This window comes from Aptenodytes patagonicus, chromosome 3, assembly GCF_965638725.1.
Source record: "Aptenodytes patagonicus chromosome 3, bAptPat1.pri.cur, whole genome shotgun sequence".
Classification (NCBI taxonomy): domain Eukaryota; kingdom Metazoa; phylum Chordata; class Aves; order Sphenisciformes; family Spheniscidae; genus Aptenodytes; species Aptenodytes patagonicus.
This window is the reverse complement of record NC_134951.1, coordinates 40,881,178-40,898,672: the sequence shown is the minus strand read 5'-3', so window position 1 is coordinate 40,898,672 and position 17,495 is coordinate 40,881,178. Positions and strand designations below refer to the sequence as shown.

The 17,495-nt window shown below is 37.7% G+C and overlaps 1 protein-coding gene across 1 annotated transcript in view; it reads left to right on the top strand.

Moving 5' to 3' along the window:
- Positions 1-17,495, top strand: part of UBE3D (ubiquitin protein ligase E3D) — an 85,855-nt gene that overhangs the window by 17,307 nt on the left and 51,053 nt on the right. Inside the window, exons 6-8 of the mRNA XM_076333141.1 lie at positions 162-231; positions 1,092-1,200; positions 5,866-6,035. Of these exons, the coding sequence (XP_076189256.1) occupies positions 162-231; positions 1,092-1,200; positions 5,866-6,035 (349 nt within the window). The remainder of the gene's footprint in view (positions 1-161; positions 232-1,091; positions 1,201-5,865; positions 6,036-17,495) is intronic.

Genomic DNA, 17,495 nt, shown 5'->3' with positions numbered 1-17,495 from the left:
GCTTCTCCTCCCACAAACCAAAGCAGAATTTGACCATCTGCTGCACCTCTTAATTGGGTGCTGAACAAAAGTTTAATTACTATAGTGATACGGTGACTTACAGTCTACTTGTAAGAAGTCGGTTGTTATGTTGTACTTGAAAAATGTTTTTGTCATTTTAGATACCATTAAATATTATGTCACCGAGGTGATTATTCGACCATCTGAGGGAAGTTTCAGCCCAACACCAAGGTAACAAATAAAAATAAAAAAAATCAGATCATTTGCTCAGGTTTATGTTTTAGAAAGGATGCTAGAAATGCACTAACATTTTAGTTTCTTGAATAATTACATATAATAACAGGGTGCTCTCAAATTTTACGTAATCATCACAGAATTAAACATTGTAAAGGTAATGTAGTCTGAATTCACTCACGTACAATTTTGTTTGCTTGTCTTTGTGTGTGACGCGGGAGAGAGATTGTGTATAATTTGTCGCAGTGTCTCACTATTCAGGTGATAAGCCAGAATACAATACTTACTTATTTTGAACTATTTCAGTTTGCATGATGTCTGGTGACTAATTATGGAGATGGAAGGTTACATTATGTAAAGTTAAATTTAGTAAAGCTTGAAATGTTTAATTCGAAGTGAGATTTTTGACTTTTCAAGTAATTCAGTTTGAAGTTAAGAGATGAAACAGAACTTGATCTGCTTATCTTGTATCATGTACTATGCGTTAGTCACAGTTCTTTCCTTTTGTGAATTATATTTGAAATGTGCATCATTCTGAACTGTGTGTTCATATGTGTAAAATATAGTAGAGAAAAGCTTTTATTCAGCATTTGACATTTGGTGTTGATCAAAATAAAGGATGTGGAGCAATTTAGACTGCTGATCTATTAAAAAATTCCTGTTGCAGGAAATAGAAAGTCCTCTGGTTTTGAGGGAGAGAAAGATAAAGAAGCCCCATCTCTCAATAAAAAGTGATTGTAGGATGTAGTGGAATTGACAGTATGGAGATACTCATATACTTGCACTGCATTGATATGAATGACTTTGCCCATGTAGTTGTTATGAAAACATATAATACGTGGTTAATTCTTAAACAGGCCTCAATTCGTACAGAGCATGGTTGCTCAGTGTCTTGTGGAATTGTCCTCTGCTAAAAGCACATTTAGATTCACTGTAAAAGGGGATAATGGAAAAACCTATATTCTGGTAAGTTGTTTTTTTTTAATCTTTATCCTGCTGAAAAAGTTTAACCTATGAATCCCAGCTCCTAAAATATATTATTTATGCTGTTCATGATTGTATGTTTAAAGAAGATGAACAAATTCAAATTCTTGGAGTAGTTTTGAAGAGTTCTGTTCAAGTAAGAAATTTCCCCCCATTTTTTTAATCTTTTCTCTAGAGAAATTTTCTCTATGAATATAGTAATGAAAGTACTACAGATGCACCACAAGTAGCACAGAAATAACCCTGTGTTTTGTATTCAGAAAATATGGAAAGCTTAAGTTTTGACTTTATAATATATATCTCATCTTCTTGCTCCAGTGCTTCTTATCTTTAATCACCAGAAGTTCATCAAATTGTATAGCATCTTTCACAAATATTGTCTTAAGTCAGCAGAGACTACTAATGTTGTCAGTACATTGCATTGCAAAGTGAAGTGCAAACAAAAATAAAATTGCCTGTTATACTTAATGTTCTAATGCTGTTAAACTTGGTTAAGCTTGATATTTAAATAGTGACAGCTAAATTCCTCAAACTTTTAAGATGGATAGGAATTTGGGTCTGGAATTATCTTAATACTGTACACTTGGTATAACCACGGATGTTCTCTTTTATTCGTGAACTAAATATAGGCACAGAATTCATAATTTTGCAGTTAGTACGAGTAATTCATATACACAAAGATAAAGAAATATGTGATTGTAGATTCCTGTCCTGGATAAACTTATAGATGCACTTTGTTGAAGTAGGCAATCTAATTAAATAAACTGTTTTATATATACGTTGTCCAAGTTCTATAATTTCCAAACATCCAGATTCTGAGGTAAGTGTATATCTGTTGCTTTTAAATAAATTTTAGTGCCAAGATAACATTTATGCAACCACTGAGAAATACTTCTTCTGTGATGATAAAATAAGGTCTCATGAGCAGACCCATAATTGTCACTATGTAAAATCTAATTGAGGAGTCTTTAAAAATTGTTGTGATTTTTTTCCTTGTAGCTTATGTGTTTCCAAGTTACCTAATATTCTGATGCTTAAGTCTAGTAGCTTAAATAGAATGAACTGCTTATTTTCTAACAGAACCACCACCTTATTTAGCAGATTGCCATTACTCTTAGCTCTGAGTTGCATTTTTGCCAATGTATTGATTAGAGCAGCAGGCTGAATTAGCATAGGGGCTGGCTTCTGATTGGCATCCCTTCTTTTTTATTAGTGAGTTATTAGTATTTTTTTGTGTTAAACATCAGAGAGCTCTTACTCCTGTCCAGGGTGAGGTTCTAGGTAGTGTATACACACCAACAGGTGTTCTGGAGTCATGGGTTAAGTCTTAGGACTCAGAGGCCTTGTGGACACAAGCATAATATAAGCACTGTTTATATTAATGATTGCAAACAGCTAAACAGTAAAAAATGTAGGTGCTTGAGGCTGTGAGTACACAGCCAAGTTAGACAAGTGGTCCCACCACTGATGCATCATGGACCAGCTGTCCCACTTGTTTATTTTGACAATGAGCCAAAGATTCTCATTCACAGTGTTTGTGCTTACATACGTGAATGCACACAGCTTAGGCTGTGTATGTGATAATTAAGCTTAAGGTCTCTCACAAGTCTTTTTAATTTTTTTTTAAACCACAAATATTATATACGCTCATTTTCCTTATTTCCTCCGCATGTATCACTTAACATTACCAGTTATGTTATTTGTGGATATCATAATAGGAGTTTCTGTTGTTTAAGTTGGTGATAACCAAGTTCCTGAAAGCTATATACTACTTATGTGGTGGGTTTTTTTAAAGGATGACAATAAATAAAAGTCTCTCTGTCTCAGGAAAAAAAAAGTGGCGTATACAGATTTCCTTATTTATCCTAACTATATCTCTGCCCTCTTCACATTCTCTAAAAGATTAATCACTTGCCTCCTCTCTTTGCTCCACTATTGAAGGGTTCCTTGCCTTGAAGTTGCATGACTAAGCTAAGAATAAGATGAGGACAGCAAATGGCTAGTGAGATAGGAGAACACAAGCAAAATGGTACATTATTTGTCAGCATGGCAGCATCTTAAGAGATGTCATTTTTTTCTGTACTATAAAAAAGGATAGGTTTGAAAGAGGTAAACAAGTAGCTTTGTGGATAGATACAGGGAGTTCATCCCGTGGATGGGATCAACCTGATAAAACCCAAAAAGATACATCTGTGAAAATGAAAAGGTGTGTGGTAGAGTTTGGAGTGTTTGAATACTAACTCCAGTCTTTCAGTACTGAATGAAGGATTAGGCTGTAAAGTGCTTTGAAAGTAAGGCAGCTTGTATTTCAGGAGTGAGTGGAGAGGGAGTGGGAAGATATCCAAGAAAATCAGTATGTAACAAAATGGGAGAGACCTGTCAATTAAATACTGATTCTGGGATCATGTCTTGGAGGGCATGAGCAGAACAAGTTTGCATTTGTCAAGGCTGGAGAAGGTGACGTTGCAGTGATCAAGATGTGAGATAACGAGTACCTTGTTGAGACTTAGCTACCCAGCTCTCTTAGAGAGCTTTATTCTTTGTGAAGTATGAGGAAACCACATCTTTACCTGAACAGTCTGAATGTGAGGACAAAGAAGCTGTAATGAAAGATGTTTGCATTACTGACCTGTGTGATGGCAAAAGTAATGGTAATGTCTACAATAACGAAGAAAGAACTAGCAAGGAAGAACCACGGCTTTTTTTTAGCTACGTTAAATTTGTATTAATGCCTAACTGTTCACAAATTGATGCTGGAGACACAGGTTGAGATTTTAGGAAACTGATCACAGAATGTAAATCATAGTATTTCATCTGTTTGGATCAAGTCCACGAAGTGTAACTGAGATTTGTTGCAGCTTTTCTCCTAAGAACATCTTTGAAGCCTATTGACAAGGTGATTTAAAAACAAAACAAAACAAAACACAATGAGAAAACCACCAACAAAAAACCAAACACTTTCCTCTGATGCTGTCACTTCAGAAAAGTTCATCAATCTGCACTATGAATGAATTCTAAACTTTTTATATATATTTTATGTATTTATTTCTGCAAGTTGCAGAAGGATTCTGAAAGGAGGAGACGGCTATTGCTGCATTGTTCCCTAGACTAGTTTGAAGGATATTCCACGTCTGAAAAGAATCCCAGGAGGCTCCTTCACAGGGAAGTGTTAATCATTTCAGAAGCAAGGAACTCTTAGTTAAAGCTAAGTGTGTTGGCAGTGGCCTGTGTATATAGGACACTTCTCTTTTTTCCCCATTTCCTCCAACACCTCTTCAACGCTTGGCTTAAAGCACCGTGTGTAATGGTCCGAGCTAATGAGGTATATTTTGCAGTTTAGGCTATGAATGTGTACACTGAGTTACCAGAGCAAAACTGATGAACAGCCACTTGCTAAGCCAAGTGCAGTTGCTTGTCATCATTTATGTGCATATGCTAAAGTGATTCTCCTCCTCCCATCCCCTCCCAAGACATCTTTATCAATATATCTCATTCCTCCTTTATGAAGCTTCCACTGTAATGTTCTGAGGCTTGGGCTCAGATAAATTGTGACTGTCACATTCAGTTATGACATATACTATGTGTCCTGTTAACGGTGGCTTTCTCCCTCCACAGGGGATGTCATATGTCTGCTACCTAACATCATGTAACTTGTTTTACTTGAAGCTGATTAGGTCACGAGAAGCAGAAGATTACTCTCTAGTGAGCAGCACTGCATAAATCCTGTTTTCTATGATAAATTTTCATATATAAACATTTCATACAGGCTCAGGACTTGTAAAAATTGATTTCCATTGGTAACTTGGATCACTTCGCTACTGCAGGCTGCGAATAAAGGAAAAGCTTGACTTTTTTGTACAGTGCTTAGCGTGAAAGCCCTGAATCCAAGTTGGAATATTAATGCACAATCACACAAAGGTTAAATAAGATCCATAATGTGGTGCAAAAAGTTCAGATTTCTCAAAACTCTCCCCGGTAAATATCCCATGAATTGCTGTGAGCAAGTAGTGCTGAAGAATGCCAGTCCTATTATCAAATTTGATAAAGATTTGTTTTCCAAGTGCGGGTCTGTTACAGCCATTTGTAAATCCCAGCCTTCCTTTTAGACCACATTAACTGTTATCTTTTTCCTTGCATGTCTTAGCTCCATCCAGTCATAAGTATCATGCTTTTTCTAAAAATCCTTAGTTTTTGGCACTTCCGGTGGGAAGTCTGTCTTTAGACAGGGAAGTTCCCTGTCTTTAGCCCTCAGTTGTTTAACACCATATGCTCGACTAATTCCTAAAAAACTATGAAATTAGAGACACAATCCATTTGGTACTGAAACAGATGACTTGGGACTGTTTCTTTTGTTACAATCAAAGGGAATGTGCTGCAGCCACAAAGAGAGGCAGCTTCACAGAAATAAGAGCCACTCTTAAGAGTGACTGTGATAAATCAGGCATCGGTTTATTGTATTAACCTGTTTTTCTCCACTAGAGGCTGTGCAGACAGTGCTGAATAATAAAATGTCAATTTATGTCTGTTAACACTTTGTTAGAAACTTTAAGAATGTGGCTTTAGTATCAGCTGATTTAGGATCAGAGTAAAGGAACAAATTGAAATTGATGTCATCTACAGTAAAATAAATTGTTTCTTCATTTATAGATATGGCTTTTAAATTCTGACACATTGCTGGTGGAGTCTTTAGGAAGTTCCTCCTCCCACAGTGTTTTTACACTGTTTGGAGATATTTTCATGCCTAGCTCTGGACCAGTGAGGACCTGGAATGCTGTCAAAGTCCTTTACCAGCCGTGCATTAAAAGCAGGAATAAGGAGTAAGTACAGCCTTTTCTGACCTCAGGTTCTGATCTTTTGTTTGTTTTGCATTTCAGGGCAGCAATATTTCTTTGAGGTTCTTTGGACAGGCCATTGATCTCAGAGATGTATCTCTCTGAAATTGCGTACAATTTTTAATTTTTTTTTTTTTTTAAGCAAAATGCCAGAGGAATAGTATTTGGTTTCTGTTAACAGCCAGAGAAAATCTGGTTGTTAAATTTTTGCACCATAATATTAAAAAGTAGACCAAAGAGTAATGTTGTTTCTAGGGGCACGTGTAGATAACTTAGGTATATGACACAAATAGAAGTTGTCTCTGTTATACAGGAGTAATGTGCTTTTTCATTTATGCATTTTTTGCCCATGTTAACTCAGTGTACTTTTAGAGCTTGGTCATTTGTCCGGCTCTGTTGGCAGAAGCTGGAAGGATGATGGTGCCGTGAATCCCATGGGGGGTCAGTGAGTTCTGTCCGTATGGTCTCAGAACATGCTGCTCTGCAGCCATAGTTCCAGGTGATGTAATTCAGGGAGGAGGAAAAATTGAGGGGACATAAGGAGCACGGACTGACTCCTGAATGATGCATAAGTTTAGCCAGATCTCCCTCTTAGCCTTCAATTTCTGTTTTTTGCATGAAAATCTGATCTCATCTGTCAGGTTATTTATGGGAGTAACCCTCTCTGCACTCCCACAGTAAAAAATTTGGACCTCTGGTACAGCTGAAACCAAGAGGGTAGAGGTGGGTAGTTACTAGTTTAGCAAATTATACCTGCCTGTTCCAGCTTCAGTCTTGACCTTTTTTGCCTTAAAATTATGCTTTGTTTTGCAAGAGGAAGAGCTGTTCACAGGACTGGAATTTGTCTGTTTAAGCCAAGTTATCTTCAGTACTACAGGTGTTGTCTGGTGGGTCGCAATAAATTAGCGTAATGATCATCTCTGTATACACGGACAATGCATCTAACAGTGTCCCTGTTAAAAGATACTTGTGCATGTAGCCTAGCAGAATAATATGAATAATGCTATATCAGTATAGCATACTCTCAGCATATAGCATATCCTCAAAAGGGAAAGTCCTTTCTAGATAACGATTCAGAAGTTCCTCGAGTTATCTAATTAGCCTCTCTGTGTTTAACTTTAACTTGCTTTCAGCCCAGTGGTGGCATTATTTCAAAAAGAAATGGGGCCCTGAGAGAAGGGGAAAGAGAAGAGGCGAGGAAGGTGGTTGAGTAGAATGCCATATAAATGTTTTTCTTGGATGTGTTGAAGTCTACTGGAGCTCTCATAAAGGAAACATTTGATTTCAGCAAGCTTTGAAGTCTACATTATGAAAAACATACACTGCCTAACATGTTAAAGCCTTTATCTGTTGGAGAGCAAAGATAAGAGAATATTGATTAAGCAGTGGCTCCAGTGTTTGCAGGTGATGGAGTATGATTTTAGCATAATTTTCTGCTTTTGTTTCTGCAGTGATAGAAGAGAAAGCAATGGTTTTGTATAGGTCACACTTAAATAGTGGTTTGGTTTTATTGTTTTTCCTTTAAAGTCTTGGAAACTAGATGACAGATTTAAAGAGGTTTGGATGTATTTAAAATTTAGAAGACATTCCCTCCAGACTCAGTCAGTACACAACTAATTTATAGCCCAAGACCTCATAGAACTTCAACAAAAATGTTGTCTCACACAGACAAGCAAACATGTGCGTATGAATTTAAATATTTTTGTAGGAGAAATATACACCTTACTGGAATGTGTGATTCATCATAGTGTTTATCCTGAATGTTGCCAAGTGTATCCTTTTCATTTTTCAAACAGATACTATATTGAATAGATGAAATAAACTCTGACATAGGGAGAGAATGGAAAATTCTAATATTTAGAGAAAAGGTCATACTACATTATTAATGTTATTCATGTAAGAGAAAAAATTACCTTTATTAATGTAGTAGCTTCAGAAGTTGGCACTGGAAAACCTCTGTGATCTAAATGTTATCTAGTGATCCAAAATACATCTTAAAGTATCATCATTTAAACTGCTTATTCTTAGAATGGGAGATATTGCAAGAACCACTACCTGCTCTAAAATAAAGGAAGCTTCACTTACCACTCTTAAGTCTTACAGAAGTGTTTTGCTTTTCAAGTTTCAATTCTTTATCACTGAGAAGATTTAATTACCTTAACACACATTCAGTTACTGTGACATGTTATTGAGATAAAAGTCATATCTACTTAGTCACTTACCTAGCATTCACAAATGCTTTTCTTGAATGGAGTTCTCAGCAGCAGAATTTTACTGTGAGATTATATTCAGTTCTTTCTATTTCCCCAGACAGACTTGTTACAAATCACTTGTTTCTGAAGATTACTTTGTATTTATCTTTGGGATTTTGCAGTAAGCAGAAGGCACAACTGAGGTTTTAATTCTCCTCTGACAGTAATTGACATCTTCCCTGTCTAGTCCCTGGACAAATGCAAAAACGGAAGAGAAAGAACAGAGGGTTCTCTTTAAGGTTCAGAAACTAAAGTAACTATTTGTTTAGTATTGTTTTCCTATTTTTATATTTATAGTAAAGAACAGTAAAAAGGACATTAGCACTTCAGTCTGTTTCCACTAACTTATTTATCAGGTGGCTTGAAGTACCGCCTGGATCTGTGCAGTAAGATTGAAGTCCTTCTGTATTGAACAGGAATGTAAACACAGCAGAAGCAAAAATATCAAAACCAGTACAACTTATTTAATGCAATGTGTTTGCACTTAGATCTCAAATATTATTTCAAGAATTCTGAACAAAGTGTCTGATTTCTTGAATAGCGCAAGTTCCAAAGGTTTTAGATGCCCACATTCCGATAATTTTAATACGTACCTTGCTTGTTTCTGTACACACACCTGCCTTTGAAATAATGCAAAGGTTTCAGAGCCCGTGGTCTGCTCCCCGTGAGTGGGGAGTAAGCAAGGATACCTCCTGTGTAGGAAGCAGTCAGCAGGAGGCCTGCTTGTGACCTAGACCCCAACAGTTGCAAGGGATAATATCCTGTTGCATGTCAGAGAGCCTCTTCAGTTGTTGTGAGTCACTAGGTACGCTTGGGTCGTGTCCGATTCCTGCAGTGCCAGAATCTGATCTGTGCAATGGGAGAGGAAGCACCTTTCTTACCTGGGGACACTGCAGAATCTGTGCTGGGTAGCTGGGCCATAGGTTAAGACAGATTAAGGTAAACTAGAAATAAAAGCATTTATTTGTAATATCTAAATATAATAACATAATCACACATTGTAAAACATGGGTGAAGAAACGAAAGAAAATCTGTACTTTGTCTACTTACACAAGCATAAATCTACTTACTCTGAGATAAATACATGGTTCCATGATAGCAGTCGAGGTCTCGGGCTTTGTGAAATTCTCCCCTGGCAAGCTGTCTCTGCTAGGGAGAACCTAACTGGGATTGCCTAATAATTCACATTCAGGCACCCCCTTTTTGAAGTAACCCTTAGGTTCAGACTCCTTGGGACATACTTGAATATTTCTCTTGGGGGGAGTGTAGTAGCTTTTATACATGATCTTTCTTTTCAAGACTTCTAGGATGTCAGGAGAAATTTATGGTCTCGCTCCAAAACTCATTTTATTCCTTCTTTATTCAGAGCACAGTTTTGCAATTCTTCATAATTAACATAATGCTTATTTCTCTTCCTCAGAGTGAACAACACTGTGCTTCAGTGAGCAGCAGAACTCTCTTTCCTCCAGTAAATCACTGGCATATCTATCACTGTACCTTACATTCAGTATTACTCTAAATGTTAACAATGCAAAGGAAACAAACATTTGAGTAGGATAAATGTTCATGGTTCATTACTGGCTGCTGAGTGATACCAGCCGCAATGATAATTAACCCATTTGGAGCGATAGCTGTTTGGGGTTGGCTGATCCTGAAGCCTGCTGTAACAAAATTGTGTTCTGAGTTAGGCTGAATGTTGCTGAGAAGGTGATTACCTCTTGTGTGGCGTCTACCTTTTTATTGACAACATGATGATTCATGTTCAATTTGTTGATCTGTGTTGACCATCAGATCCTTTCCAGTAGGTTGCAGTCTAATACGCAGCCTTCCTCTCTGTTTTTGTGCAGTTGTCCTTTGTCAAATTACATCCTAATTTTGTTCAGAACCTTTTTCCCTGTTGGCCATGGCCATTTTGATTTCCAACATGTGGCGTACTGATGGCCCTTCCCAGCTTCATGTCATCTGTGAATGAAAGAAGCATCTCTCTTGTTCCAGCTTCTGGGAGAGAGACTGAGATATGGAATAGGACCAAACTAAGAACACGTCATGTGGAGCCTCTCTCCATATACCTTTGTTTTGGCAATGAATTATTAACAGTTGTGCTCTGTGTGTTAGACTGTGTTGCTTAAGAACGTTCAGTAGCTTTTAAGGCATTGTGAAGTTAAGACATGGTTAGGTATATCCAGACATGCTATTTATAGCATAGCTCTTGGCATTCCTCCTTGCAGAGCCCTATTCTTCTGAACTTCGTGAGGGTAGCCTTTAAGTGTTGTATTGATTTGTATCTTACTCCTTCAGCTGTTACACAGGGCTAGAAACACTTAGATGTGTCTTATGTGTGATAGCATGAGTTCTGGGTAGGTCTGTCTACAGTTAGGCTTCCAGCCCTTGCGGGAGCTTTATGAGCAATCCTTCTACAACAAATCAGTTGAAATTATATGCTGTCATTTCTTCTTGTCACCTTTGAAAAAATTATGTTATGAGTGTAGTTGAGTCCCATTAGAGAAGGATGCCTTGTGCATTTTCTGCTCCGTTCTTACTTAGATATTTATGGATGATGTGTATGTGGTTATGTTGGTTCCCTCCACTTTTCTCTCAGCAAGGCTCCTTTTCTCCACCTACAAATCTGCTGTGCAGACAGAAGAGGTCTTCCTTTCAAGTAACAGGTTCTTGGCAAATAACACCTTATGCAAACAACTTTGACTGCTGGGAGTGATAAAGGTAAATACTGCTGAAGTGAGAGTGTTGTAAAAATGTATGAAGAAAATTGAAAATACAGTTACATGGCAATTCGACCATAACTTGATCTCAGAAAATATATGTGAAGGTACAGTTAGAGGAAAATTACATTTTTCTGTGCTAGGCAAAGCTTTGTCAAAAAGTCATCAATAGCTTTTTATTTCTCATATGCATCTAGAGTCTCTCTGAATGGCTTACAGCTTTTGCAGAAGCCTTCTTCTATGTAAGAATTTGCCACTTATCATTTGAGAGTTGAAAAATGACTTCCAGAAATTGTTCGTTTAATTAGCTTTAGAGGGACAGAATAAGCTAGAAAATTGAGTTTGTGGCTGAAAACCTGGAGTTTTTGAGTCCCAATGCTTTTATTACAGTCCACGCATAGTAAGCTGTTTATGAAGCTGTTACTGATGTATTCCAGAATGTTTTTTATTTGTCCCAAGAGTGGCTTTCATTCTGTATATGGCTCTAGAGTAATTCACCTCTCATAAAAGCACCGAACTGTGTCCTATTTCACTGATTTTTGTATGTCTGAAATAGAATGCCTTTACCTAGTGTGTCAGTAACTCTTGCCTGTAAAAAACACATGGGAGCACCCAGACCAAGAGTTGACTGACTGAGGAGTGACCAATGTTTCACTGTTCTGTGCTCTCTTTAAGATTATTTCTGTAGTATAAACTTCTTGTGCTATATCTGGAATGATTAAATGAGTGGGTGTGATTCTAAATGGAGCGTGAAGGATGTGTTGTTTCAGATAATGTTTTTTCTGTTCCCTTCTTGAATTCTTTCATGGTATCAAGTTAAGAGAACTGACACCACTGGTGGAGTGGGTTGCCTAAAAAGAGCTGACTGAGCAGCCAGGCAAAGATTTTTGAACAGTCTGATGCCAGTCAGGGTTTTGGGACAGGAGGGAAAAAAATAGTTTTCAGAGTTTGATAGACATGTGGAAGCTATAAGCCTCCTGAACTTTGAATGCTTGGGCTGAAGCTTGAAGGAAGAGATGAAAGCTCCATCTGAGAACTATTATTTTTAGCTAGAGATCGTTCTTCAGAAGAAAGAACTGGTCTTCAATACTGGTAACATCCTTTCCAACCTCTAGGAAAAGATGTATGCAACTTTTAAGTATAACTTTCAGGAGAAATACCCTTTCTTGTTTATTGAAACTAGACCTGCCACGTGCAGCATCCTTTTATGGTAGTTACTTAAGAACTTCATTCTTGTTCCTAAACACAGGTCTGATATATCTTTCCAGCTCTTTGGAGCTGTCATATTTTTGCTATCTAATCTTTCCAATTTTAAATAGTCTTAGAAGTACTAGCTGAAGTAGAGAAAAATGTTGGAATAAACCCTTTGTCTACCAAATAAGGTCTCTTGTATTTTTGCTCAAAAATTTTGCTCATGTTATCATTACAGCTGAGCTTGTTGCTTAGCTTGCCTTTTTTGCTCATCTTTTGAAATTTAGCATTGAAGTCAGAGGAGGAAGGGTTCTGACTGTTTTTTTAAAAACAGATTTGCAATCCCAAATCACTTAGCCATTTGTTAATAATCTGACCAATAGCCTGCCTTTCTTCTTGTGTAGCCTGAAAGATGCTGGTGTGTCACTACTCATCTTGCAGGGTACTGCTGTTGTACTCTGCATTAGAAGTGTTAAATGCTATATACATAGTAATAGGCAATGTAAAAATAAGAAATTGACTGTAAGTGCTATTGCTTAGCTACTTCTTATGTTCTAATTTTTTAGAAAAAATAGATAAATATGCTATTAAGATCTCCTATTACATTTGAATCAGGATTTGTGATTCTGTAATATGTAGAACAAAAAATACAATTCAGGCTTGTATATTTTTTTCCGTATTATTCTTCATATTTATTTGTGAAACACTGTAATTCAGGTAAGCACAATTTTGGTAGTTCTCACATCTCTCTGGTTCATATTGCTGTAGCTCAGCTCTTTTGGGAATCTCAGGATTGGCAATGAGAGAAATGTCTAGTTGGATGGGAAAAAATTGTGAATTAAAAGCAGCAAGACTATCTGAAACTAATTTAAAATGTATAACCTGAAAGAACTGCATTGCCAGGTAGTTAATTCCACTTTTACAGGATGATAAGAATGTAAGAAATGCCATGCTGGGCCAGAGCAGTGTACCATCTAGCCTAGTATCCTCCCTCTGACATCCAGAGGTGTTCTTTAGAGTAGCATGTGAGTGTCAGCACTTCCTTGTACTGCTCAGCTCTGTAGTTGTGTTAAGGATGTTCGAGGGCACAGCCCTGCCTATTTCCTTTACTATCTGTTCATGCATCTTTTGACCATCTATTTAAATAAACAGTTTTTGACCTTACTGGTGCTGTCTGCCTCCACAATCTCTTGTAACAGCAAGTTCCAGAAGTTCACTACTGCTGTGTAGTACTCTTTTAACCTCTTCTAAACTGATCTCCTGCTAGTTTCAGTGAGTTGCCTCTAGATCTAGGATTGGGGGATTTAGCAAACAACAATTCTGCATTGATATGGGCAAAATGGTCATGGGGATCCTAAACTTTGCACTGGGATTACAGCATGTGGTTGGTGTTCTTGCTGATTATATTTATGAGTTAGATTTATGGGTCAGTTTGCTGGACGGACAGCAATGTCACATCTATTCAAGTCTTACTATAAGACATGTATATACCTCTATTATATTCATTTTGCTTTTCTTGTAACACTGCTTTTCTGAAAGCCACATAGCGATGATCCGTTGACGATAATTTTATAATCGTAGGTCAAACTATAGCAGCTTTCCACTTAGAGGCTTGCAGTTTGTTTCTCATAGACTTATAAAGACTGTTGGGTTCACTTGGGAACTCTAAGTACTCAACTCCTATAATGCCTTTTAAATGACAGGATCCATTTGAGAGGGCAGGAATCCTATAACAAGCCAAGGGTGAAAACCCAAAACTTACAAAAGCCTGTTGGACAGATTGCTGACAAGAACTGCTTAAACCTCAAAACTTGATTTACTGAATTCTAGGATCTTGGGCTGTTTTAAATTAATTAGCATTTGTTGTTTCTATTGTATTTCTACATGACAGGCTGCATAAACTAACAATACTTAGATTAACAAAATTATTTAGACTGCTAATTTTACTTGCAATACTTTTTAAATCAGTAAGGGTATAGCAAATTGGGAGCATATGACTTGAGACCAAGGGAGGCTAATTTGTGAAGTTGTTCAGGATATTTCCATTTGTGTGTGGCAACAGTAGGATATTGCTATTGGTTACTTATTTTGAATACTCTAGCATCAAGGATAAACAGAACAATCAATTCTCATGCTGGCTCCTCTGAATACTGGCCTTAAGCTATAAATGAAATAATTTGTATAACTAATAGGCATAATAAGTGATGCCTACGTGGATATGAATGTTTGAGGCAGAAGAGGAGGAGACCTAACTGGAAAGGTGGAAGGTGGTGGTCCAGAGAATAAAATTGCTGCAGCATTTTAGAATTTCAGTCAAATATGTTCCTGAATTTCAGTCAAATAATTGCCGAAGGCAGGACTATTATATCTACTCAGACGTGAGCTGTTGGATTGACTGTGCCCATTTTCCCTCTGGTTAAGAGAGTATTAAATTTGGTTTACATTCTTCCCGGAGTGTATGCATTACCATAATACCTGTTAAGCCTTCAAATATTTCCTTACTTCACAGCAACGCTGACTGGATTCTGATGTTACGGAGTTCTCCGGAGTCCCAGAGGCAGGAATAGAGAAATCACTTGAGTGCTCCTGTGGGCCCTGATTTTGCTGGCTTTCCTGGAGAAGGCAAAATTGTACAGTGTCTTGTTGAAGATGGTTCTTCAGGGAAATGACTGCAGGCATGTGTGTCAACTGGATGTCCATGTCTCCAATGCTGCAGCTGGGGCTTTTCAGCTGGTACTGATGGGTTCAGCTGATCAAGGCTGCTGCATAGTATCAGTAGCAGAACTGGTTAGAAGTTGGGTTTTAAACTAAGCAGAATTTTTCTTTCCCCTGTAGACATTGATTTTTCTGAACCTTCCAAAACTCTTTTATTTCAGTATGGAAATATTGTTGAGGTAGTTGCACTTTTGTATGTACTTCTTTTTCCTTATTGGCTGGCTTCCAAACTGTCCTATGTCTCTCGGGAAGCAATATGGTTGAGCAATAGAATGCGTTTCCTCATTTTTGTCCAAAGTTGATATCTTGTCATGAAAACAATTGTATGGCCTACAGAGAACACTGCTGAAGCATTTCTGAGTATTTTTTACACTAAATTTTCTTCCAGATTTTAAACTTCCTCCAGAAGTTGGGGAATATTTTTTAATTGGGACACACACACACACACGACAATCCAGCATAGTTTTGACCAGCTGGAATTAATGCTGGTAATGCGAAGAATCATGTTCTGAAAAAGGGACTTAAAGGGGCTCTAAAAAGAGCCATCAGATATTTAATGATTTAGTGCATTTTGAATCTAATATCGTTACCTAATGTGAGCTTTACTGGTTGTAGTCATACCTAAAAAATTTGTCCGTTGATCTCTATCTCCTGTTTTCAGCTGTTTGCATATTATTGCTGCAAACTGTTGTTCAGCTGTTATATTTCAAACAGAAGTGGCTGTATATCATTAATATTATTAAGCCCTCTAATTTTTCAAGCATGTCATGATGATTAAGAAATACAAACTCTTGTCTTGAGTTGAGAGATTTTATTGAAAACTATATTTTGTTTTTCTGAAACTGATGAAACTCTCACTGGCTACTGCAAGAAGAAATCAGTTACTGAGAAGCTGTTTTTTGCTTCCTAGCATAGCAATTTTGCAGACACTTTTAGCACCTCTGCAGCTCTCCTTTATGCGTAGGACCATTGAATTTAACACAATTGTCCAGGTGAGTTTCTTGTATCACCAATTACGTCTGATGCAAGTCTAACTCCGCAAATTGTTTCAAGAACATAGTGTAGTAGTTAGTGGGTACCAGGTACTGTAATGTTCATTGAATGCCTTCAGTAGAAATTGGAGAGAACGTACAGATATAGTTGAGTATGAAAAAGTTTAGACTGGAGATTGGAAGCTTTCTAATATCAGGGTAGTGAGGTTCCCGCAGAGCCTTCGAGTAGGAATAATATTGTCAAGCAACAGAATTGCTTTTAAGATGAAGCATGATAAAATTGCAAAAAGGAATGCTTCGACACAGTGCCTGTTCTTGCAGGGAGATGAGATTTTTGGCTGGGAGATGCCTTCTGGTTCAGTTTTCCAACTCTGTCACTGACCTGCCAAAAGACTTTTCAAGTTCACCTTCACCATCTCTCTTTTGCTCTCTGGAAGCTCTTCAGAGTGACAAGTTTGCATGTGCATGGAGAGTCTCACTGGTACCACAGTCTTGATTGGCTTGCTATTCAACAATTTAGTAATTATCAAGTGTGGCACTATTTCTTTACCTGTGGTGTGTTCTCCTACATCTGAAGTCCATTTGAATTAACTTTATTTGCAAAGGATTTATAGTACTTACCTGCAGCTGTCTTACTTTCAGCTGTTGCATCTCCTCTTTGAATGAGGTCGTCTACTCAAAGGCTTCTCTTCTCACTGAGCTGGTGGCTGTGGCTCAGTCTTTCCATGCCTACTTTACTTCCTTTCGTCAAAGCTGCGTTTTGGTCTGTCTGTAACATCAACTTCTGCATCAGTATTGACTTAACTTCATTAAACCTAGATTTAATCTTCCATCTAAATCCCCTCTCCCTTCCTTTTTTCTTCCAGTTCTAGTCTTGCTCGTGTCCAGAACTCAGCTGCCAGGCTGTATGTCTCTCTTTCCTGTTCCTCATGCTCTGAGCTGAGACGAGGTTCCCCTGTTTCTTGATCCATAAAATTTTAAGAAAGCTCATAAAACTAAAGAGCCAAAATAATCTGCATTCACTGATCTGACTGTGTCAAGGTATGTGTGTGTGCCCAATGCAGCCCCCACAGTGCTATCTTAGAAGGGTGGCTGATGGCCTGTGTGATTCCTCCAGCTCTGCTTCATGTCTGCAGCAGGACAGCAGGACTCTGGACAGCTGCGTAAGTGCTGCAGAGGGCTCCATCAACATAAGCATGGATTATACAGACACTGTTAAATCTCAGCCATAACGGAAGGGGAAAGCTTCAGTATAGTTGAAAGGGAAAACTTGGGAATTAGCTCTGAGGAGAGGAGGTGTTAAAACTAGGGACAGTTTTGTGAAAGATGGAGGGGGTTATTTATGGAAGAGTATTTCCATGCACAGAGGAAACTTGACAGACATGTGAGGATACATACTAGCTGAGGACAGGGAAAAGGGACTAGTGGAAAGTTGATCTTTCCAGATTGGCAATTAGTCTGCTGTGAGTTTTCAAAGTGGACTGTGGAATGTAGTGAAATCAGGTAGTTTGGGCATTTGTGACCTATGTCAAAAATGTTGGTATGCCAGTTTATGTTTTTGAATTAACCTTAAGG